The sequence below is a fragment of the Anabas testudineus genome, chromosome 8 (assembly GCF_900324465.2).
Source record: "Anabas testudineus chromosome 8, fAnaTes1.2, whole genome shotgun sequence".
NCBI classification, from domain to species: domain Eukaryota; kingdom Metazoa; phylum Chordata; class Actinopteri; order Anabantiformes; family Anabantidae; genus Anabas; species Anabas testudineus.
Window position 1 is genome coordinate 16,549,887 of NC_046617.1, and position 23,900 is coordinate 16,573,786.

Here is a 23,900-nt window from a genome sequence, read left to right on the forward strand (position 1 = left end):
ATATAATGTATGAAATTATGAAGGTAAATGATTTAGAAAAATAATAATTTCCCAATAAAAACATTAGATTTTATAATAAAGCCTTAGCACTTAAAAATATTAACTTTTTAGCATTAAAAATGTTTTTACACTGTTAGAAATTACAACTACGATATGGCCAAAATTTGGCAGCAAAATAATAAAAATGTAAAAGATAATTGAGAAATTCCTCTATTTATTTATTTTTTTTTAAGAATACATAGCACAACAGGCACCATCACGCAAAAATGGCAGTTCAATAGATTTTGTTGATATCTGTAATATTAAAAAAATAATAATAAAATAAAAACATAAATGTTGGACATATTATGGCGGGGGCGTGGCTCTGCTCTGGCGTCACTTCCTGTTCCGTCTGGGGTCCCGCCGCCGCCAAAAAGAAACCACCACAGTCCGGCGTGATGGTGTCCGAGGAGGAGACGACGAGCATCCGCAGGTTTGTGTGCGGTCAGCTTCGTGATGCGCCGGATCTCAGGTACAGTTAAAGTGTCTAAAACAAGAGCTGATTTCACGTTTTATAAGTTACGTGCAGGTTTATAAAGTGAAGACCTCAAGTCGAGTTTATTCAGCACATTCACTTATTTAACAGCTCAAACCAGCTGAAAGTCAACACGGACATTATTATAATAATGTTCTGTTTACAACTGTCTTTCTAATAATTAGTTTAACACCAGTGCCATGATTCAGGACGCTCATGACAACTTATTGGTCCAAAGAAGTTTAGTTAAATCAGTCAGATTTATTAGTTTTTTGTTTTTTTCTTTTGTTTGGAAGTTCAATGTTAGCCAACATTAGTTTATTTAACAATGTGCAGCTTGTCCTTCAGTTGCATTAGTCTATTTTTTACTATCATTTCATTTTTTTACTATCATTTCATTTTCGTCTCAGTTCATGAATTAAAATGCACAAAATAATCCCATCTGCATATTTCTATATTTAATGGTGCTTTAAACCTATTAGAAGTGAAACTTTAATTTTATTTGTGTCCACAAAGTTTCAAGCTACTAGTTTGTTGTACAAAATACCGTGCATCCAGAAGGTATTCACAGCGCTTAACTTCCACATTTTGTTATTTTACAGAATTAAATGAATTATTTTTGTCTGAATTTTACAAAAATTCACACACCTTGATGTAATATTTAATATTTCGTTTATATATAATTTCAGCACACTGACCTTGGGAATTTTAAAAAAGCGATATTTGGCACATGTGGAACGTGAATCATTAAGTTCAGAGGCCAGAAATTACATGAAAGAGGTGGTCAAAGAGGAGCTACTGAAAATGCAGGTATTTGAATTCCTCCCATAAAGCCTATATAATACAAGTATTTCAAATTTTACGGGGATTGTTTTTAATGCTGAAGGTTTTAATGTCATCGTCATTGTTTTTTACTTTGTTTGATATTTTCATTTCTACCAGGACAGTGACAAAAGTGAAAGTGACCTGGAGACCAGGAAATCACGAAACAAACGCAAGAGAGAAAAGGAAAATGAGGAGATGATAAATGGAAGCAAAGATAAAGATGAATCCAGGTCAAAGAAATCCCGTCGTCAGTACAGCTCATCATCAGGTAAGTTATTTATTTAGTTCTAATGCTTTATTGATCCTGTAGGGAGATCGGTAAAGCAGAATTTATTGTATAATTTAAGTAGTGTTTGAAAGTGTTTTATATGGTTAATTTTAACATACACTGATATAATGTATGTGACTTAGTTTCCAAAATACAGTACTAGTAGATACAGTTCAAGCAGGTGAGCTACTGCATTTTCAATCAGATTTAATTTATTCCCATAGAGCGGTTGTAATTTCACACAATCTTACTTGCTAGCGCATTTTCATTACCTTGTTTGCATTATCTTGTGCCAGGTTTGTTCATTTAGTCAGTAAGGAGTGTTGCTCCTTTAAAACAATTAAACATTTTGTTGTGTGTTTAACAACAGACTCGGATGATAAAGAGGACAGCAAAACAGGAAGTGATGAGAGCGAAGAGGAAGATCAAATAAATTCTGGATGTGAGGATACAGAGCAAGAGGTGAAAAAACCAAAGCCAAAGACAAATGGAAACCGTAAACAGCAGGTAACCAGTGATGACTCTTCAGACGAGGAAACAAGTGAGTCCAAAAAAAAGAGGAATGAGAGTGGTGACAGTCAGGTGGAAAAGATGAAGAAGACGACAAGTTCTGCAGAGAATGGAGAAAAAAAACCCAGCAGCACAAGTGAAGAGAAGAAAACACCACAGAATGATGAAGAAAATGAAACTGACACAGACAGCAAGTCAAAAACAAGTGACAAAATCAAGGATAATGACTCATCAGATGAGAGTGAAAAACGTGACTATGCAAAATTTTATTTTAATTTAAAAATGATCTCCTGTCTCATTTGTAAATGATTATTCATTCATATGACTTTGAATACCTTTCTCTCGTGTTATGTCAAAGAAAATCCGTCAACAGAGAAGAAAAATGATGAACCAGACTCAGATTCATCGTCACTCCCCTCACTGGAGGATGAACAAAATAGTGTGGCAGAAAATAAACAAGATAACAAAAAGAAGAAAACTGTGAAAAAGGATGAGGGTGCCAAAGACCAAAAGGTGAGGCCATAAAGTGATGTCATAAATCTGATTCTCTCAGTCAGGAAGTATTCAATTCAGTATCTTTATATTTTTTTATTACAAATTACAAAGGGTTTGCTTATGCATGTTGTCATTAAGTGTCAAATGCATGTACCCTGACAGTGCAAATTGAGTAGAGGTCCATCTAAATTTTTGTGATCGCCCTCAGTACTTCAAGTGAACATGAGATATAGAGTACAGTTGAGTCGCATCTTCACATTCTAAAGGTCCTTTGATTCATCTCACAGGATGATAACAAGGCCATTGTAAGGCTCAAGCGCTACATTGCTCTATGTGGTGTGAGGCGGAATTACAAGAAGCTCTTCAGTGACTGTCGATCTATTCGCGCCAAGGTGGCTGTGCTGAAGAAGGAGCTTGAAGATCTTGGCGTCGATGGTCAGTGGGAATACATTCATTTTTTACAGAACACATATTCTGACAATACATGGACATTTTCCATTAGGTTCATTAGTATTTTTTTATGTTTTTGCTTTACAAAAAAGCGAGAACATAATTTCTGTTATTTGTAAGATGTTAAAGCGTCAACTGTATTTGATGTCCGTTGGCCTGATTTGTGGTGTCATCTGTAGGCCAAATTTACACACATCATACACAAGAGTCAAATTTTAATGGCCAGGCTGCCATTAAAATTACCAGGCAAATGTAGATAAAAAGGTTTAAAGCAAGAACATTTTAACCAGAAGTTAAAAACCCCGGTCTTATACCCTACTTGTAAGTCGCTTTGGATAAAAGCATCTGCTAAATGTAAATGCAGGAATGTAGGAAATGTAGGAAACTTGAAATACAATGCAGAGAGGTTTTCAAATGTTGTGCAAGGTAAAGGACCAATGGGAAAGACACACAAAAACCTTAATCAGATTATTTTAAGTTTGTAAAACTGCTCTGTGTACAAAGTAAAGTCTTTCAAATGTGTTCACAATTGACTGCTTGTGTTAAAGTCACAACATGTAAATTTGTTCTTGTACAGGTAAGCCAACTATTGAGAAATGCAAAAAAGTCCGAATGAAGAGAGATGAGGCTCAGGAACTGGCTGATCTTGACGTCAGCAACATTATTGCAACAAAAGGTATGGATTTGTCTTATTTGTTTATTGTTAGCATGTCATTCTGTGTGCTTTTACACAATGGAGGGAAGCAATTATTAAATAGCAAAGGAGGTTTCCTACAATAATTCACTGACCAATGAAAGAAAAAAGAAGAACAAACAACTTTACTTCATTTGTTTAGGCTCCTACAATTTCTCATTGCAACACTTATTGCAATACAGTGCTGTGACTGAAATCCAAATGATTGAAAAACAAGGAAGCTACACAAAATACTAGTGGATCCAAATGAACTTGTTCTGCTAAAGTGTCACGATGTAAACCTGAATTTGTAAAAAGGTTTATTCCCCTGTTTATTGTTTGTCCACTGTGAAACTTGCATTTATTCTGGTACCTGGTTGGATGAAGAAGTTATAGTAATGTTACTAATCAACAACGTCTAATTTATTCTGAGTTATTTGTATTTATCATTTCATTGCAGATGCAAAAATATAAAATCACTTAAATGAGACCCACTAATGTGGCTACTCCTTTTAGGTCGTCCTAAGCGCAGAGGCGCCTCTGCATGGCAGGAACAACACGACCCTCCAACTTCTACATACCAGCGCACTCTGGACTCTGGCTCTGATGAGGAAAACGATACACAGAGAGGGCGCAGACGAGCAACAGATTGGGACAACCTGCAGGGGATCATCAGTGATGATGCAGACAGTGACTGACAGATATACTACAAGTCTTCAAAGGACACTCTGATATGGACATTAATATTTCTTTGTACAAACTTTGTTTTCATCTTTATAAATGATTTTGATACCAAGGATGCTGATATTTATTTAAAAATTACCTGAAATATAAGTCACTGATAATGTTTGAATTAAAGACTGTTGCAAAAAAAAGAATTTGAACAGTGATAAATGTGTTTTCATGTGTATCTATGTTAACGATCAAATAAAAGTGTTGACTTCATAGAGAACAATCTATTTTAAACAGCCGAAAAAAATCATGAAAAGTGCTGATCCACTCGTGTTTATTTGGTCTGAATTGAATATAGGAAAATAAGATGCAAAGTACAGGAAATAAGTTACAGCGACCAGACAGTATAGTAATAAACTAGTGCCTATAAAAGTGATTTCATGTAAACGCCTTGCAGCAGTGACGTTGGCGGAACATAAAGTAAGTAACCCATGGGGTGTACGGAATATTTGACAGACGGATCAGTCCGACGCGGTAATGTGTCCGGCCGCACATCATCAGGTCATGAAGAGCTTTATTGTTAATAATTTTATACAAGTACAGTTGTTTGTGATAGCATTATGTTAGATCAGAAACGGTTTTTAAAACAATTTAGTTATTTAAAAATTATATACTCTCGTTCAGACAACGTAACTCGTTAGAAAATTAGAAATGCATGTATGTGACCCTCAAACTAGCTACTGCACACAACCCGTGTGTCAACGAAATATTTCAATAATACATTATACTTAATGAAGAAAAAAGTTTACAACAACCAAAGAGCTGATTTGATATTCTTAACTTAACGTGAGATAAACTATAATATTTACTTAAAGATCTGCTATTGCTACTACTGCTACAATTAAAAATAAATAAACAATTGTTATTGTTATTGCTGGTTGACAATATAACAGTTATATTTCTCAAAAAATAATGTTGCATTTTCCTACACCATATACATGTCATGCAGGCATGGATGATGACACACCAGATGAGGTCTTTGCTGAACTCAAGACAACGAATCTCGGCATCTGGGGTGTTGCTCAAATAGCTGCTGGCACTGGCCTTGCTGTATATGCTATGTGGGCAGGGATCCTCCAGCCAGGTTTCCGAAAAGTACCTTTGAAGCTACAGGTATGGTCTCCATCTTCATAATATTTAAAATAGCTATTGATGTGTGTCATGTAATTCTATAAGAAACTGAATTTCTTTATCAGACACTCTTTAAAATTTCTTGCAGGTCCCTTACATTCCTGCCAGCAAAGCCCAAGTACAAAATGTCATGACATTGTTGAGAGGTCGAAAAGGAGGCCTTGTGGATTTGGGATCTGGTGATGGTCGTATTGTAAGTCATAACTCAGATGTTTGGTTTCTTTTGTATTGCTTGGTGAACAATGAGTTTTGACTGTGATGACTTTTAACCCCTAAGGTCTTGGAAGCCAGGCGGCAGGGTTTTGCGCCTGCTGTCGGTTATGAGCTCAACCCATGGCTTGTTCGCCTGGCCTATTTTCGTGCATGGAGAGCAGGCCTTCATGGAAAGGTTTTGTACCGGCGTGAAGATCTCTGGAAGGTATGACAGTTGTCAGTTACACCACCAGTTACAGCATTTTACAGCAAAATAAATAATATATATATGTTATAGTTTCAGACATAATAAGACTTGAGTGAAAATGTCCCAAACTGCAGATGTTTCTTTTACGAAAGACTGCCCTGAATTGACAAAGGTTTTTACTTTACTTTTGATATTCTACAATGTTTAGAAGATTTTCTTGGTTTACTTTATTCTCATGGTGTGTCCACAGTCAGCATTCCTAAAGATAACACAGCTTATTTGGATTCTGGAGTCTCTGTTACTTTTACGATGGTCGTGATAAATAGTTAAATAAACATAAACGTCATAACAGCTAGTGTTTAGGGAACACTAAAACATTCTAAATGCTGTTATTGCATTTTTGTTCTTTAGTGCTACATTATTATAATGAATAATATTTGATATATTAAAATCCTTGCAGGTTGACTTGACAGAATGCAAGAACATAACAGTGTTTTTGGCTCCTAGCGTGGTGAGTGACACAATGAACTGATATCTATAAAATATGAAATACCATGTCAGTGTTTATTAAAAGCAACCTGAATACAAATGCATTTTTTTAGATTCTAGACACGAGCTCAAAATCTTTTGAAGAACCTGTCAGCACATGGTTGAGGTGCAGACACAGTTTCAGCACATTTGTTGCAGTAATTGTTATTGTGCTCTTGTGTTTCCAGCTTTCATTGTTGCAGGAAAAGTTGCAGACTGAACTTCCCGATGATGCCTTAGTTGTAGCTGGACGTTTTCCCTTTCCTGATTGGAAACCCTGCAGGATTGAGGGCCATGGTGTGGACAGAGCCTGGGCATATAATATGCAAGCACAAAGAAAGGACACACTCAAGAAAAATGGCAATCTCATAGTCACAAATGGTGACCTTGACAATGAACTACCGAAGCAGAAAGAATCAACATGAATCCTTGTCTTTCTCCCACCCAGAAAGGTACCATGGAAAACCATGTCATTAATTGGAGAGATACTGCAGTCACCTCATGTGAAGTTAAACTCTCAAAACAGCCTGGCTGCAATGCAGAGATATTCACTTTTTGAGCGTGACTTGCCCTTCTGACCAGTCAGAGGATTTCATCTATTTTTGCTTGATTGGGAGGTTTTACAACGTTTATTGTAATGTGATAGGTATTAATACCTGAAAGGTTTTACAGATCATGGCTGCGTATAGTAGGTAAAAGAGCACAGCAGAGCAAACAGAGGGAGAGCTGAGCGGTGCAAAGTGGATTGATTTGGAGTTTCTTGCTACTTGTAGCTTTAAATGTGTGAAATAATTAATAACTTATTACTTTTTGATTACATCCACAATTATGTATTTTCAACAAACTGTATAGAGGTAACTATGATTGTTATTTTTCATTACATTGTGGCACTAAAATCAGTGATCAACAAACCAAAATTTCATGCACAATCCACTCTTCTACAGTTCTGATGGAAGAATTATTTCATTTGTAAGCAGTGCAAGCAATGTGTGCATCACTTTTGAACCAGAAATTCCTGAGGGCTTCTGTTGGCATTTAAGGAAAACCACACCTTTGCCTCTAAAGCCAAGAAGATATTTGGGAATTGCCTGCCTGAGGGCAAGCAACTTTTGAATGTTTTATCTGCAGTTGTATCTGCAGGATTAGACATTTGGCACAGTATAACTAGTATTTCTTAAACAGGTCTGCATACAATTACAAACCTTTTGGGATTTTTTTCTGATGGTCATTGGTCGTTGGGAAATATCCTTGTCACAGCAAGTATGGAATGCAGCTCTTCAAGCTCTGAACAGCAAAAGTGTGGTGTGTTGGTTTGACCCCCCGATCTCACAAACGGACTGTAACACTTAAACCAAAAGAGGTTTGTAGTGTATAAAACTGTATCCTTGTAGAGCCTTGGATGGTATGACATAGTTACTGCTGTAAACATATACACATTTGTCTTTCCTGTGTTGTAAATTATCAGAAAATAATAAAAAAAATATATTTTTGCCTCTATCATTTTCTCTTGATTTGGTTCAGGTAATGTGTGTGTGTAGTGGATGAAAGTCAGGAGCAAAGGGGAATAATGGTGTCTTAAATGAAACGACCAGTAATACTTTCAGACTTATTTGCAACCACTGATCATTTTCATAAGAAATAATTCACACACTTCATGTTCCCAGAAATTAATTTATCAAGGTGGGATGTCTGCATATGCTTGCACTATTTTAATATATGAATAGCTTTTGAGTTGAAATATGTCACCGGAGACGGAGCTTTTACTGTTGTGGCTGACTTGACACGAGCTGATTGGGTTGGTTGACTTCTGCAGCAAAAGAGGAAGTTGAGAAGGAAACCTGTACCCAGCAAAGCTAGCTGTGTAGCCTGAGCCGCCCTAAGCATTGAAAAGGGGAATAAGAGAAACAAGCGCGCATAGTATTTTATATTTAGTGTTATTACAGATTTGTCAGACACATAATACAGGTGTGCATATTCGACCGCTTAGAATTATAAAACGGTAGCGCTAAATGTTAGTTGTCGAGACAAACAGCTCTATTAGAAGCATGTGTATGTTTGACAGCAAGCTAACGAACTAGCGCTATAGCTGCATCCTTCTAGAAAAGCTAACGAGTTAGCCATCCGCTGCAACGCTAGCAGCTGGGTAACTAGCTGCGAAAGGCTTGACACAGGGAGCTAATTAACGTTGCATACTTCTCAGACATAGGAGCCAGTGTTAGATGTTCCTCAAAAACAGAATTGCTATATTTAATTTATGTGTAAATGTTGGCTAATTATCCGACAATGCAGCTAAGCTACAACTTCGAGGTAACTGATTCAGTGCTAAGCTTGTGTACTCGGTAAGCTAAAACGCGTTTTATTCTGACACGGTTAGATTAACTCCGTGTTTAACGTTGTTGTTCGAAGTAAAGTGAACGACGCTAACCTTTGCTAGCTGGATTTTTATGGGGCATCGACCTAAGTAGGCGAGCAGACCCATGATGAACCCCCTCTGCGGTTACGTTAGCCAGCAACACCTCAGCTAACGTTGGCTACAGAATTGGCTAGCTAGGTAGCTAATGTTGGGTTCTTACTCTAATTAATCCGAGACTAAGTTAAACGAAGAAAGCATCTGAACCAGCTAAACATGGTAAGTGTACTTGAATGTGTGTTATTTGCATAGATATGCATGTTGTCTTCCTGCCTCATCTGCTTGAAGCTAATGTGGTACACAAGCTTCAGATTCGTATCTTAGAAGAGGAACATCTAGATTGAAGTTGAGTATTAACACATAGGTTAGCTAATTATATGGGTGTGTGTGTGCACTATGGTATTATTTACATTACTGGGCCATATAACGGTTTTGTACGAGGCCAGGTATTTCACTGGATGTGACAACTCGTTAAGCCATTTCACGGAACAAGACGCCCATCTTGCAAAACCAAGTATTTGCTTTGAGAAGTGTTAAGCCTCGGCAAGTTGTGGCTTATTTGAGGAATTCAGGCCCGCCTGCCACAGGAACTGCTCTTTAAAATCTCAATTTGCTATCTCATTTTTGTCATGTAGGGCCCAACTTCCCTCACCTGTCAACGCTTGGTACAGCAACTGATATAACACAATGGATTTTAATAATAGCTTGACTTTATTTACACCTTTTATTTGTTCTGTTAAAGACTCAAATGCAGTCCAAATGAATGACACTATAACAAGTGTACATATTAATGATGCATGTGCAATGACCAAGCCTGTTTGCATGTATGCACATTTGAAAATGAGCGTATGCAAGCACCAACATACAAAATCTATTCCCTTTTAAATTATATTATGGTTTGGATTGTGCATATTGTCAAGTAGATCATCTAGACGTGCATTTGTGCTTAACTTTACCTTTTATTATCCGTTAGGCTTCAGAGGAGGCATCGCTGCGTGCACTTGAGAGCCTGATGACTGAGTTTTTCCACAGTTGCACGACCAATGAGCGAAAGAGGGAAATAGGTAAGTTTTATCCTTCTAAACTTGTTTATACATCCTTTATCCCCCAGGCTGAGTTTAATATTAGATAGAAGATAACACATGAGGTGTTTTAGCTTTTAATAAAAATAATTCAAATCATAATGGGTTTACCCTGTTCGCTACTGTCTTAAAGCTGAAAGTTACCTTCCCTGGCAAATCTCCAAATAAAACGTACTGTTTTTGGTAATATGAAGTACTTTCGTGTAGGTGTTGTTGCTGATATTGTCTAGTTTTTTGGTAAAAGTATTTTTTGTATTACTTTGTTGTTCACTTCCTGTGTTGTGACGCATTACTTTCTGTCTGACTCTGAGTGAAGTGCTATATTGTCGAGTACCTCTGTCAGTGATCATGCCTACTTCCTTTTTTCTGCAGAAGAGCTGCTGAATAACTTTGCACAGCAGACTGGAGCTTGGCGGCACTGCTTGTTCTTCCTTTCAAATACTCGAAATGAGTATGTTATGATGTACAGCCTCACTGTATTTGAAGTAAGTTCTTGAGGCAGGAAATACAGATTTGTAGTACTGTCTGGAGCCTTCTTCACCTTTTGTATACTTTGAGAATAAGCACAAAGAAAGTTATTTAATTTTGGCTCATTGTTTATTTTATTAAATTCTGCAAAACAAGTTGGTTAAATGTGTTGCATGAAAAATCACTGAACATCCTGTGACTCTTTCTTTTGTTTTGTTTGTTTTTGCATTTCTAAGAAAAGTATGATTAAATCTAGGTTAAATTGTCAGCGTTTTGTTTGTAACAGAAGGTGTGTTACTGCTAATGTGCAGTTAGCACTACATTAAGATATTATATGAAAAACAATGCAAGGACTACACAAATAATAGAGAGGTTTGACTGTAGCTCTTTTACTTTTTAGAACCTGGTGAATAAGATGTGGATCGGTGTTGCTTCACAAGACAAGATGGAGATTCGCAGCTGTTTGCCCAAACTCTTACTTGCTCAGCACAAATCGGTGCCCTATTTCATCCGTAACAAACTCTGTAAAGTCATTGTGGACATTGGTCGCCAGGATTGGCCAATGTTCTACCATGATTTCTTTACAAACACCCTTCAGGTAAGCCCTGTTGATGTCATTTCAGCAATGAAAATGTTTAGTGTAAATGTTAATCATAAGTAACTGGGTGCTGGTTATTCTTTAATACAACTAAACCTGACTGACACACAGAGGTTACATAAAAACAAGATTACATAACCTGAATAAAAATGTGTTTTGAGAGCTCAGAGCTCCTTAGTTTTGTTGTATTTGACTGAACAGTGTGAAAAACTGTAAAAAAAAAAAATACAACAGCATGTGTAACTGCTTCACAAAAGCACAAGACTGTAGAAATGAACATTAGATACCTTTGATGTGGGAAACAAGTGACTGGTTTACATCCGTGTCACATCTGCAGTTGGTGGACTAGTACTGCGGACAGTCCCTGCTGACACAAATTTTCAGATGTATGCTCACATCTTTTGCTGTGATGAAACTACCTGCATGTACACTGTCATACTAATGTGAAAAGTTTGAGTCAGTCTTTTTAATTTAACTCTTTATATTTGGAACATATGTTGGTTAGTATAGCATCAGAATATGATAAGGTATTACATGAATTGCATTTCCCACAGGAAATTGTTCAGCCATGGTGGTACACCACAATAGTAGATGCTGAAACATCTTGTCTCATTATCAATGCAGTTGATTTAGCCAACCCCTCCACCTGTCCCCCTCGCTCCCTCTCCGTCTGTATATATATGTGTATGTATGTGCATAGTATATGTATATGTGCAAATGCTACACAGATATACACACACACTATATGGATATATTAGTGTGTGTGTATCTGTGTGGCATTTGCAGTGTGAAAATTCTGTTTTTGTTTTTTCATGCGTGTGTGTAGAAATTGTTTTAGAGCTAGCAGAAGTGGTATTTCGTTATTGTTTTAGAGAACAGCAGAGTTGACATCAAAGAAACCATGAACTGTCTACCAAAACCTCATAACAGTCTATGCTACAGACACAGGCCGTATAAGTAGCAACATTCTGTAAAAGTGTTTAGAAACCATTTTAAAAGTAACTGTAACTTAAAATCAAAAGATCATCTGTCTTTTTTGATAAAGCTGTGTCTTTCAATTTGTTGTGAACTGCAGTTGATCCAGTCCCCAGCTTTAGCTCAGTTGGGATTGGTGATGTTGAAAACCACGTCAGAGGAGCTTGCATGTCCTCGAGAAGACCTGAGTGTCGCTAGGAAAGACGAGCTGCGTAAACTGCTGCTGGAGCAGGTTCCAACAGTACTTGGACTTCTAACAGGTGAGAACACTATTTAGGACTTTATGGAACATTTTCCATTATAAACACATTGTGGCTGCTGGTATGGTGACTGTAGTGCTTTTTAACACAGGAATAAAATGTCAGATTGCAGGATGCAGAAAATAAAATTATTATTTTGGAACCATAGCCCTGTCTGGTTATTGTGTAGAGCTTGCAACACAAACATGGGGATGTAACACTGTGGCAGTGTTAAAATGTCAACTATGTTCTCTTTGTGGTATAAATAAAATTAAACATTCAGTTTCCGTGTGGTTTGTTTCCTGGGTTTTTTTTTTTTTTTAAACAAACAAAAATCATTAGATAGAGTCCGCCGCAAATTAAAATAAGGCTGCTAGGCAGAACAATAGTTTTGGTGGAAACCCTTCAATTTATGTGTCGCTATTTGTTTTGTAGGTATCCTGGAGACCTACTGGGACAAGCACAGTGTCATAGCTTCCACCCCACCACCCTCACCGACTTCGGGAGAAAGTGGTAAGTGAATTGGCCTGCAGTTAGTCAATTTACATGACACTTTTCATATACAATGGCAAATCAAAGTGTTTCACGTCCACAGTTAAAGCTGCAAAGGTTTGGTTGTAATGTAGTTACATTTAATAATACAAGTGTTGCTTATGTGTATTATTAACCTATAAAGTGTCTTGTTGTGTTTCAACCAAACTACTTTCTGTCTCTTCAATCTATCAGTGGAATTGCTGGGGAGTTTGTTTCAGGGCAGCCAATACTCGAAGCTGCTTTGCCAGCCCATGGCAGCATTAGACAGTGAGAGTCAGCAGCTCTGTTGCCTTGTTTTGGAGTGTTTGGCTCACCTGTTCAGCTGGATCCCTCTGTCTACAAGCATCACACCCACACTGCTGGCGTCCATTTTTCATTTTGCACGTTTTGGTTGTGATCTTCGGACAAAGCACAAGACAGGACCCTTTATTTCCTCCAACTCCTCCTCTTCTAATGGGCATCTTGATCCTGGAACAGTGCCACCTGCATCCAATGGAGGGGGGAGAAATGGACAACAGAGTGAGGGCAGTAAGGAGGACCGAGCCCGACTTGGTGTACTCGCCATGACTTGTGTCAATGAACTGGTGTCAAAGAACTGTGTGCCAATGGACTTTGAAGAGTACTTGCTGCGCATGTTCCAGCAGACGTTCTTTCTTCTGCAGAGGCTGACACGAGAGAATAACGCACATACAATCAAGAGCCGCCTACAGGAACTTGATGAGAGGTATAGCTCTGTTCATTAGTCAGCTCAGGTATTTGTGCATGAGCATTCAGAGTGTATTTTAACGTAACAGTTTCACCATTTACTTCTGTTCATTTAAGTCTGATTTGCATTCTGCACTTTCATTTCTTAGCAGTCCATCCCACAAAACAATCTTTGTTTCGTCACTGCTACTCTCTACACTGGTTCCACACAGCCATGAAATGCAGCTCTGTCACATGTCTCATTTTTGGCCTAGTCTTTCTGCCAGTACACTGTTGTGATCTGTTTTCCTTTGTCTCAACAGTGGATCTTAGTAAACAACAATTTATTGCGTCTCAAGCCCCATTAGTTCTTTTATATATAGATATACTCAGCTAAAGCTAATGTAGTTTAGTACAGCAGTTCTGCATTATACAAAAAGGTGTTTGTCTCGTTAAGTAAGCCAAGATGGTTATTTGCACACACAATTGATTTTCATTTAATTACAACACACCATCACGTCGTCAGTTACAGTCATACCTGATATTTTCACAAGTGATTTTCATTTTCTGTTGTGAAAATGTAAATAGCGTTTGATATTAACGAGCACAAACTTTATTAAGTAACTACTGATTGCACAATGTTTAAGGGGACTTTGCAATGTATTGTAATATTTCTCTGTCTTCTTGCAGTTACTTGGAGAAGTTCACAGATTTTCTGCGCCTATTTGTCAGTGTTCATTTGAGGCGGATTGAGTCCAGTCCTCAGTTTCCAATTGTAGATTTTCTTGCGCTGCTTTTCAAGTACACTTTCAACCAGGTGAGGATTTTTTTCAGTACATTTTTTATGCAGTACATCAGTGTGTTCATTTCTACAAGCTTCATGCTAATCTGCTTCTCATTGATTTTTCAGCCTACACATGAAGGCTACTTTGCTTGTTTGGATATTTGGACTGTATTTTTGGACTTTCTAACAACCAAAATTAAAAGCAGATTAGCAGACAGAGAAAGTGTCCTAGACAGGTAAGTCACTCAGAAAACTAATTTATCCTTTTTGTTTTCTGAAAACAGAATCTGAACCATGTAATATAGACAGTCTAGTGGTACAGCATCTTTCATGTGTTCATCATGTGTTATTTAATGTATGTTGCATTTATTTGTTCTTGCTGTTCTTTAAATATTTTCTTGTATGCTTGGACAGGTACAAAGATGCCTTAGTCCTTCTGTTAAGTGAAGTTCTAAATCGCATACAGTTCAGATACAATCAGGCCCAGTTAGAAGAGCTGGATGATGAAACTCTGGATGATGATGTGAGAACATTTTACATGTTATATATTTCACAGTCTGTCATGTCTACTTTATGCTTTGTGGTTGTCTGTTCTCTTGTAGCTATATATGACTCTATTTAAGACATGCACATATTACAAAGCCATGTATATCTTTAATATCAAATATGAATATTTTCTATTTGGTAACTATAGCAACAGACCGAATGGCAAAGGTACCTGCGTCAAAGTCTGGAGGTGGTTGCCAAGGTGATGGAGCTGCTCCCATCCCATGCATTCTCTACTTTGGTAAGGGATCATTGTTGCTGTGACCTTCATATGTAAGATTTTGGGCCATCTTGAAGTCAACTTCCCGTGATGACATAGATGATCTGTTTTGTGCACACTGAAACTTTTCAAAACCATAAAGAAGTAATATCGTCTCGTGAATAATTTTGTTCACTGCTTGGCCTAGATTGATAATGCAGAGTTCTATTTCTCTTTTTTTTTTGTTTATCGTTTCACTTCTGTATTATGCAGATTATACATTATTATGTTGAAGTAACAAGTAATAAAATTAAAGTCTGTTGTAAATTGAATTGAATTATTTTCGCGCTTCTTAATAATAATAGAAATACATGGTGCTCTAACCCAGAAGCCTTCTTCTTATCTCTCTCTTTTTTCTTCTCAAGTTTCCAGTGCTTCAAGAAAATCTTGACGTATACCTGGGTTTGCAGCAGTTTATTGCTACTACTGGCACAAGTACGTACCCCTTACCTGTTAAAATGAAAATCTGCTTCACCATCTTTTGTCACATTGAATGATGGCACTGCTATAGACTAAAATAGCCTGTCATCTCTCAGGTCGGAGGCTCAATATTACTGCAGAGAATGATTGCAGACGACTTCACTGCTCTCTCAGGGATCTCAGCTCCCTGCTTCAAGCTGTCGGACGCTTGGCTGAACATTTCATCGGTGAAGTCTTTGCTGCACGTTTCAGTGATGCACTGGCAGTGGTGGAGAGGTCAGTGCTACTCATCTGAAGCATGAAAGGGGATTGTCTACCAAAAACATGAGCTTATATCTATGTTTTAGAATGTTTTAATAAAATTGGTATTTTTTGATTGGATGCTGTTTAAATGTTAGAATGTTTTCATTGTTCTTTTTCATACTGAACAGCATGGTGTGGTTTACTCAAATCAATTGAACACTGTGTTTTTCAAGGTTGGTTGATGTGACTTGCTACGGCTCTCAAACCAGCCTTTATGACCTGGAGACAGCTGTGCCTTCTGTGCTCAAGCCAGACCTTATTGATGTGTGAGTATGACACGTTCAAATGAAATTGTAACCCTAACCCTGCATATGCGAACCATTGGTCACAAGACTATACTGCTTTGTTGTCAAACACGGTGCAATCAACAACAGAATAAGGGAACCAAGTGTGTTAACAGTTGCACTGTTGGTATGAGTTTTGTCACTTATTTCACAGCATGAATACAGTTCATGAAAACACCCTGGCTGTTTATAGCTTTAGTGAAGTTCCCTCGCTTTCATTTTGTTTAAGGACACAATCATCGTGATTAATTTATTTCTGTGACTACACTTGAAAAAATCCTTCATAAAAAAGAAAATATGTTTTACTTATTTAACTGCGTGTAATGTGGATGTTTCATTACAGACATGCACAGGCCCTCGCTGCTCTGCAAGCCTACTCTCATTGGCTTGCACAGTTCTACAGTGAAGTGCACAGTCAAAACCAGAGCCAGTTCCTCAACCTCATCACATCTGCAATAGATGCCAGTAGCCCACTCATCACAGCTAAGGTAGCTTGTCTCATACTTTATTTAAAAAGGACTTTATTAAATTATTCATGTACCATCTTTTAGTTGGTTATATTTAGACATTTAGATTTAGAGTAATCGTGGGTGAGATGGTTCACTGTGGTTCAGGGGCATGTGACAAACATGGTATTGGTTTAATGTTGCAGCAGTAGGTTATTTGGGAGGAAGTATGATATAGAAAATATTAACCAATGCTGAAGTCATGGTCATGCAGCTGGTATTCACAGAAGTGTATTCTTGTCTTTATTTTCTAGTTTATGTATCTGTTCTCTTTTGGGTCCCTCATTTGTATGTACTGTTATGTTGGTAGAATGGTGTTTGGATTTGCATAATACAGTATATCCTGTCTGTACATGAGATGTTACCAAATAGCATTTTCTTTTAAAACTAACTTCTCTCTTTATCTCTAGGTACCTGAAAAGTTGCTGCTCTCATCATGCCATCTGATAGTTTCTATCACGTCTACAGTGCGGCCTGTGTTCTTGGTAACTTTGCCTGCTGTCCTGAACATCTTCAACCTCATTACTACAGAGAATCAAACCCACAGGCTTCCACAAGAAGTAAATGCTTGTTTCATTTTTCCTATGTCTGATTATTCAGTCTTTCAATAAATTATATTTAAATAATAATTTATGGATTTGTGCAGTTTTCAGAAGTAGCATAGTTTAAAAGTTCATTTTAAATAAAACATTAACTGAGCAACTTCAAACATTAAATGGGTTTTTGAATTTCTTTTTTTTTAAATGTCCTCAAACCTCAAATATTTTCCATCTTTGTGTACAACAGGCTCACTTGTTGGTGTGTAGGGCTTTATCCAACATGCTGCTGCTCCCGTGGCCAAATTTGCCAGAGAATGAGCAGGAGTGGCAAACGCGCTCCAGTAACCATGCCAGCCTTCTCACAGCCCTCACTCGAGAATATCGTATTTTAAGAGGGACGGTGAACATTACGCCGCGGCAACCCGCTCTGGATAACAGTCAGTATTTCTTTCTTTCTTTGAAGTTACCTCTGGTCATTTTCCTTTTTCACACCACAAAATTCTTTGTCCTCTTCTAATTATATTTGCTGACTCTGTTTTGTTCCAGTGAAAGCAGTGATACAGCAGACTCTACCTGTGCTCAGAGACATAGTGGACAGCATTTCTGGGGAATCAACAAAATCACGTCAGATCTGTTACCAGAGTCTTCAGGAGTCTGTCCAAGTGTCCCTTAGCCTTTTTCCAGTGTTTATTCAGCATCCAGGTCAGTGTCTCATCTGCTTATACTACTATCTTGAGTTTTCATTTATTCATTTATTGGCATTCCTGGATCTCTGATGTCTGTCCCAGTGCACACTTTTCATCTCAACATGTTTTTTGAGATGTCTCGTTCTCGTTTTATGTGTAATGATAATGGTGCATGTACAGACTGAATGGACATCAATATACACACTAAACATTTTACCTCGGTTTAGATGCATAATCTCTATGGGCACCTAGCATTCATAGATGGTGCGAATGTCTGTGAAATAGCAGAGTAAAATACAAACGGTTACAAAGTTTAGGAACCTGCTTGTGAAGAAACGGTAATATAATTAATTTAATTAACTTCTCTTACTGTTAATCTCAAAACTGGATTTTCACCAGTACAGCAAGACGTCTACACATTTGTCACAGAGAAGATAATATTGACAAATAGAAGAAGAAAATTGGAGGCTACTGCCTGACAAGCTTTGTTAATTGTCGCCCCTCTTTCCCAGATGTGACGGATGAGATGTTGGCCTTCTTCTTGACGCTGTTTCAGGCGTTACGAGTACAGATGGGTGTTGCCTTCACTGGACAGATAATCCAAACTTTCCTCAACATGTTCACCAGGTAAAAAAAGGTTTTACAAATCCGATTATAAAGCATTCGTTCCAGTTATAATAATAATACATTTTGCTTTGATTGATGAGCTTTTAAATGACGTGGTGCAAACACTGAAAATGCTGCTTTGCACTAATTAACGCTTAGCCCCAATTAATGTAATGTCACCAATACCACTCTAGGGAGCAGCTGGCAGCCAGTATTTTGCAAGAGGGCAGTGCAGGGTGTAGAGTGGTGCAGAAGTTCCTGAAAATTCTGCAGGTGGTGGTGCAAGAGCCTGGTCAAGCTTTCAAACCCTTCCTGCCCAGCATCCTCTCTCTGTGCATGGAGCAGGTTTACCCAGTGGTGGCAGAGGTCAGTTGGTGCTCTCCTTTGTAAAGTCAGCTCTTCATCCTGGAGTTTGATTGTATTTATGTTCAGATTGATTAGCCTGCTGATACCTAATATTAGCATGTGGCGTATCTTAAACTGTTGGAGATTATTCAACTTAAATTTAAATTACACTTAAATGACACAGATCTGCCAGTGTTTATTTTTTCTTTGCATTAAGATAACACATTTAATCTCTTTGATAGCGATCTTCACCTGACGTCAAGACAGAGATGTTTGAGTTGCTATACCAAATACTTCACCAAAACTGGAGATATTTCTTTAAAACTTCAGTATTAACAAGTGTCCAAAGAGGAGCCGGGGAAGAGACCATGGAAAACGAGGCCCAGTTCATTGCTGCCATGCAGGTGTGTGAATGTTTGTCATCTTTACTTTCTGGATAAAACAAGACAATTATTTTACTTTCTAAGTTGCTCACATCAAATAATAAAATTGCCTTACCTGACCTTTTATTAAACTGTCCTCACCAGGCTTTTGGACAGTCTTTCCTGCAGCCTGACATCCACATCTTCAAGCAGAATCTCTCCTATTTGGAGTCACTCAACAGTAAACACAAGCTGTATCACAGAGTAAGTTGAGCTTTTAAGTGAGTTTCTGTTTCTTTAGATGTATAACACATCATAACACAGCAGTAAATCAAAACCAGCTACAGGCAAAAGAAACTAAAAGGTTCACCATTGAGAAAGACTACAGTGGATCCTTACAACTTACCTTTCAGACTCCATTCTCATTCAATCTTTTTTCTTGTGTTTCAGAAGTTGTTTCGGACCTCGATGCTCTTCCACTTCATCAACGTGCTGCTGCAGGTCCTTCTCCACAAAAGCCACGACCTCCTTCAGGAGGAAATCACCCTTGCTATTTACAACATGGCGTCTGTGGACTTTGATGCCTTTTACTCTGCCTTCATGCCAGAGTTCCTCAATGGCTGCCAGGGTGTGGACACCAGCCAACGAGCTGTTCTCGCACGCAACTTTAAGCTGGAACGGGTAAAAATAAAGTTTTGTGCGATATTTTCTACCTAATCAGTAATCATGACGGCAGATTTTGGCACAGAGATTGAATTAGACACAGAATCAACCAATTGTTACAGATATGATTTACAAGACAGCTTTGAAAAAGTGCATGCACAATTAATGGTTTTGCCAAGTAGTAATACTCAGAAGTGTTTTAAGTTGCTAATTTTGTTCATTCTTCTTTCTTAAGGACCTGCCTTCGTTCACTCAAAGCATGCAGCGGTTGGTGAATGATCTTCGCTACTACAGACTGTGTAATAGTAGCCTGCCCACTGGCACCATCAAGCTATAGCACAATGACTGCTTGAACCACTCCACACGTCAAGTATGATCTTCAAGGACAGCCCGTGCTGACCACTTTGCCCTACACTCCTCCAGTTCAGCTTCGCTCCACCTATTCAGAGGAATAGGAAGGAACCACACATTGTATGGTTGAGTCATTGGAGGTTGATGATGCTGCTGTTGTTTTCTTTGATTTTTTACTGTAAAAGGTTGGCACATTTTTTTTTTTTTTTTTTTAAAGCAGTGCCCTCCTTGTGTATTGCCAGTGACAGTTTGGCAAGAAACTTAAACCTGGTCTGCAGTTGGCTTTTGCCCAGACCTTGAGCAGTCTGAGCCAGGCCTTCTTTCCCACGCCTCTGCAACAAAGCTGGGCTGGGACTGAGCACTTTCAACTCATTTCGAGTTTTTAAAATGTCTGCTTTTATTCATTTTGCCTTCAGATTTTTTCATCTCCAAAGGAGACAGACTCTCAACTTAAGATCTTTCATATCATTCCATTATAAAAAAACAAAAACAAAAACCCTGCTTGATTAAATAAAGTGCTTTTTTTTTAGTAAAACTCAGGTATTGGTTAATTCCTGATGTTATACTCTTCTTCTGTTGTGCTCTTTTGCACATTTAGAGCTCTGTGGAAGAGATTTGAGATTCTGTATGTTTACACCAGTTTGCTTTATACTTGTCAAGGAATTCTTTTTAAATTTGCTTTAAACTTAAATTCTTACATTTCACAGGTCTGTATAGAGCCAGTAGTTTAATGTGAGAATAGCTGAAGTGTTTGACAGATACAAAGCATTAACAGACAGGGGTCTTGATGCTTGGCGTGTGACACATCACATGCAACAAATGTGTGAGGACACAGGAACGTGTGGGGGAGACAGGAAGTATCAGCACAGAATGAATAATGGAAAGAAAAAGCCAAATGTTTAAATGCAGAACACAAATGCTTCTCTGTTACTGTTTTACTACTGACAGCTTTGATAGCCGGATATTAAAGGGCTGCATGTCCGTGTGACTCGGCACAGCCTACATCACTACAAGAACACCAATGCAAATGATTGAACTGTCATTGAACATTTATGCAGTTTTCCACCAGTCTTCCACCTCAGGATCACCTCATTGGTGTGTTCCTCTTCATTTAGAAACAGATGTATAGTGTAGTTTAAGAACAAGGTATGTGGAACTTGAATCATGTCTGCACTTGGCACTAAGTGTTTACAACTTCTTGTAAGGCACTTTTTGCAGGAACACCACTTATGTTATGTTCATGGTCAATCTGAAGTGGTTCACATTTAGAACATAAGTTTGGATATGCTGTAAAACTTAAACATTGTTATTAAAGCACTAGTTTCAGCAGCTGATTTGCAGAATCAGCGTTTTTAAACGTCACCAGCATTTCTGCTCCATAAAGGGACAATTACCCCGGTGAGCAGAGAAGTCACCAGAGAGGTGGGACTGGTGGGATGACTCGTGAGTTGGGATTGAGAAGGTTTGACTTCTCTCTCCAAAGGGCAGACAGACAACAGACCTTCAGACACAGGCCATGTTGCAGCGGCGCATTTTTGGGAGATTTCTCCGACAGTTTTATTCGGTGAGACCAGAAACCAGCAAAAGTCTGGTTTCTGGTTTTCCCACTGCGCTGCTGGATGGACACAGAGCTGTTGGACAGAGGGGCAAATCAAGTAGGTGACTGAATTTCTATCATCTGGTCATTGAATTTGGTTTTGTGCATGTGTTCTAGTCTTCATACGAGTTTTTCTTCCAATAAATGAACCGATTTTAAGATTTCTTTAAATTCAAGTTGTACAATACTGTTGAACCTTAATGAGATCGGTTAACTCTGGTGTACAAAGCTTATTTATGATCCAAACTAAACGGGGACATTTGCGAAAACAGTAGTTTCCAAACTCTTGGGGTCATGAACTGAAACTAGGTTAGAGAGGGAGAAAACGCGGGGAACGGCGACGCGTAATCTCCAAACCCTGTGCGTAATGGTCACGTTTCGTCTTCTAGTAACCATCTCGTTTTCCCTAAGAAAGAAACAAACATCCAAGCTATTTAGGAATCCCTCTACTGTACTGATGCTCATAGTTTTAAAGTTAAATGCCAGTAAACTGAGTTTCTCTCGTGGCCTCGTGTGTGTTTAATTGATCGCATGCAGTCATTTATTTGCTCGTGCGTGGAGTTCCAGCTGTAGCAACATCAAAATACACACAGTGTGTGGTGTGTCTGCGCACAGAGGGTAGGTGGTGTTTGTGTGGGTACTGAAGTCTGAGTCCCGGCGATGATGTGTCGCCAAGTGAGTCAATATTTGTCGCTGTTTGTGTTTAGTTTATCGATGTTTTCTGTACCTGGGGGGGATCAGCTGCTGTTCTGTCTGATCCATCAGGTCTCCCACACGCGAGGGAGCGAACTCTTATAGCTGTGAAGCCCGATGGAGTCCAACGTCGTCTCATAGGACAAATAATTCAGCGCTTTGAGCAGCGGGGCTTCAAGCTGGTCGGCATGAAGATGCTGCAGGTATCAGTGTCTGAAATGAACGCGTTCACCATGTCGGTGTGTAATTCATCTGTAACTGTGGACGTGTCTGTCGTGAAGGTGTCTGAGGATCTCCTGTCTCAGCACTACAGTGAACTGAGGGCAAAACCCTTCTACCCCAGCCTGCTGTATTACATGACCTCAGGACCTGTGGTTGTCATGGTGAGGCCTCCTCTTTCTGTCTCCTGGTGGGATGCTCCTGTGACATCATTGCTTCATTTTGTGCTTATTTTAGCATTAGGTTGAATAAGTATGTTGTGAAAAACGCATGCATGTGTGTATGGCGTTGTGTAGGTGTGGGAAGGGCACAATGTAGTCCAGACCTCCCGTACAATGGTGGGCACTACAAACCCAACTGAGGCCCAGCCAGGCACAGTCAGAGGGGACTTCAGCACTCACGTCAGCAGGTGAACGCATCTCACTGTCTCAAAATTAAACAATAACTTTATGAGACTGCAACTTTTAAAGCTATTGCTTGTGTTTTTGTCATTTAAAGGAACGTGGTCCACGCCAGTGATTCGCTGGAGGGAGCTAAGAGGGAGATCCAGTTGTGGTTTCAAGGACAGGAGCTCCTGAACTGGGACTGCTGTGACCAGAAAAGCATTAGTGAGGTGTGAAGATGCTGAGAGCTGAATGCAGTGAGAACCTATATTACTACCTCTTCTCCTGCTGCTCCAGGACTATCATCTCTCATACTGTGAAGACAATGAGTGGAAAAAGATGAGCCGTACAGAGTATTCCTAAGAAATAATTTACCTCAGGAAGTGCACTTAGAATTACACAGAATTATCTGCACATTCATGTTACATTAGAAACTAAACAGATTCAGAGCAGTTACGTCATTCATTGGTGTGAATACAATATACAGCCTTATTAAGAGAAGTTTGCATTCGGTCTCGGATGATGATGAAATGTGTGCAGTAATCATTTGTCAGTCTGACTCTTGCAACAGAGATGTTTCAGTATGTGTGAAGCATACTGAGCTGCATAGTGGATTCAAGGAATTGCACATTAACGATGACTGCAGAACATGTTAGTGGATCAGTTGTAGATTTTCAGTTGACGCATTTTAATTGCATGTAGCTTTAAGCAGGTACAACATCAGACTTAATTGCTTACTTGAACTATGTTCTCAAATACTTTGTGTAATCATTCTGCTTGACTGAGATTTTGAGAGGCACATTTGCATGAGTGAAATAACTAAGTGATCCTTCTACCT

General features: G+C 38.6%; 4 protein-coding genes across 6 annotated transcripts; all 4 read left to right on the plus strand.

Moving 5' to 3' along the window:
* The first annotated feature begins 407 nt into the window (after nt 1-407).
* On the plus strand, nt 408-4,523 carry hirip3 (HIRA interacting protein 3). The gene is made up of 8 exons (XM_026377763.1): nt 408-511; nt 1,204-1,324; nt 1,457-1,607; nt 1,978-2,367; nt 2,476-2,630; nt 2,900-3,047; nt 3,640-3,738; nt 4,252-4,523. Exons 1-8 carry the CDS (start codon nt 438-440, stop codon nt 4,431-4,433), a joined length of 1,320 nt encoding a protein of 439 aa, XP_026233548.1. The 5' UTR covers nt 408-437; the 3' UTR covers nt 4,434-4,523.
* A 407-nt stretch (nt 4,524-4,930) lies between these two features.
* On the plus strand, nt 4,931-8,111 carry antkmt (adenine nucleotide translocase lysine methyltransferase). Of its 2 annotated transcripts, XM_026350662.1 has the most exons (6): nt 4,931-4,968; nt 5,417-5,580; nt 5,687-5,791; nt 5,876-6,016; nt 6,459-6,509; nt 6,715-8,110. In XM_026350662.1, the coding sequence occupies exons 2-6, from the start codon at nt 5,419-5,421 to the stop codon at nt 6,949-6,951; spliced, it is 696 nt and encodes a 231-aa protein (XP_026206447.1). In that variant the 5' UTR covers nt 4,931-4,968; nt 5,417-5,418; the 3' UTR covers nt 6,952-8,110. The 2 variants fall into 2 exon arrangements, with proteins under 2 accessions (XP_026206447.1, XP_026206439.1); XM_026350654.1 differs by lacking the exon at nt 4,931-4,968 and having other exon boundaries at nt 4,983-5,580; nt 6,715-8,111.
* Nucleotides 8,112-8,342: 231 nt separating this feature from the next.
* xpo6 (exportin 6) lies at nt 8,343-21,501 on the plus strand. The gene is made up of 24 exons (XM_026350596.1): nt 8,343-9,155; nt 9,910-10,000; nt 10,391-10,503; nt 10,887-11,084; nt 12,160-12,319; nt 12,734-12,811; nt 13,025-13,556; nt 14,207-14,333; nt 14,427-14,536; nt 14,715-14,823; nt 14,995-15,087; nt 15,471-15,540; nt 15,642-15,801; nt 16,002-16,094; nt 16,456-16,600; nt 17,029-17,178; nt 17,405-17,594; nt 17,704-17,859; nt 18,356-18,470; nt 18,644-18,815; nt 19,037-19,198; nt 19,322-19,420; nt 19,607-19,837; nt 20,055-21,501. Exons 1-24 carry the CDS (start codon nt 9,153-9,155, stop codon nt 20,154-20,156), a joined length of 3,459 nt encoding a protein of 1,152 aa, XP_026206381.1. The 5' UTR covers nt 8,343-9,152; the 3' UTR covers nt 20,157-21,501.
* A 78-nt stretch (nt 21,502-21,579) lies between these two features.
* On the plus strand, nt 21,580-23,385 carry nme4 (NME/NM23 nucleoside diphosphate kinase 4). 2 transcript variants are annotated; one of them, XM_026350673.1, is made up of 5 exons: nt 21,580-21,825; nt 22,509-22,663; nt 22,742-22,843; nt 22,976-23,088; nt 23,178-23,385. In XM_026350673.1, exons 1-5 carry the CDS (start codon nt 21,687-21,689, stop codon nt 23,296-23,298), a joined length of 630 nt encoding a protein of 209 aa, XP_026206458.1. In that variant the 5' UTR covers nt 21,580-21,686; the 3' UTR covers nt 23,299-23,385. The 2 variants fall into 2 exon arrangements, with proteins under 2 accessions (XP_026206458.1, XP_026206461.1); XM_026350676.1 differs by having other exon boundaries at nt 22,533-22,663.
* The last annotated feature ends 515 nt before the right edge of the window (nt 23,386-23,900 follow it).

What these genes read in the sequence shown, in the direction of transcription:
- hirip3 (XM_026377763.1), top strand. Translation starts at nt 438, where the DNA reads ATGGTGTCCGAGGAGGAGACGACGAGCATCCGCAGGTTTGTGTGCGGT. An exon ending in AGGAGCTACTGAAAATGCAG is followed by an intron (nt 1,325 to 1,456) that starts GTATTTGAATTC and finishes CATTTCTACCAG; the next exon opens with GACAGTGACAAAAGTGAAAG. An exon ending in TGAAGATCTTGGCGTCGATG is followed by an intron (nt 3,048 to 3,639) that starts GTCAGTGGGAAT and finishes GTTCTTGTACAG; the next exon opens with GTAAGCCAACTATTGAGAAA.
- antkmt (XM_026350654.1), top strand. Translation starts at nt 5,380, where the DNA reads ATGTTGCATTTTCCTACACCATATACATGTCATGCAGGCATGGATGAT. An exon ending in GATCTGGTGATGGTCGTATT is followed by an intron (nt 5,792 to 5,875) that starts GTAAGTCATAAC and finishes TTAACCCCTAAG; the next exon opens with GTCTTGGAAGCCAGGCGGCA. An exon ending in GGCGTGAAGATCTCTGGAAG is followed by an intron (nt 6,017 to 6,458) that starts GTATGACAGTTG and finishes AAATCCTTGCAG; the next exon opens with GTTGACTTGACAGAATGCAA.
- xpo6 (XM_026350596.1), top strand. An exon ending in TCAAGTACACTTTCAACCAG is followed by an intron (nt 14,334 to 14,426) that starts GTGAGGATTTTT and finishes TTGATTTTTCAG; the next exon opens with CCTACACATGAAGGCTACTT. An exon ending in AGAGAAAGTGTCCTAGACAG is followed by an intron (nt 14,537 to 14,714) that starts GTAAGTCACTCA and finishes ATGCTTGGACAG; the next exon opens with GTACAAAGATGCCTTAGTCC.
- nme4 (XM_026350673.1), top strand. Translation starts at nt 21,687, where the DNA reads ATGTTGCAGCGGCGCATTTTTGGGAGATTTCTCCGACAGTTTTATTCG. An exon ending in TCGGCATGAAGATGCTGCAG is followed by an intron (nt 22,664 to 22,741) that starts GTATCAGTGTCT and finishes TCTGTCGTGAAG; the next exon opens with GTGTCTGAGGATCTCCTGTC. An exon ending in CAGGACCTGTGGTTGTCATG is followed by an intron (nt 22,844 to 22,975) that starts GTGAGGCCTCCT and finishes GGCGTTGTGTAG; the next exon opens with GTGTGGGAAGGGCACAATGT.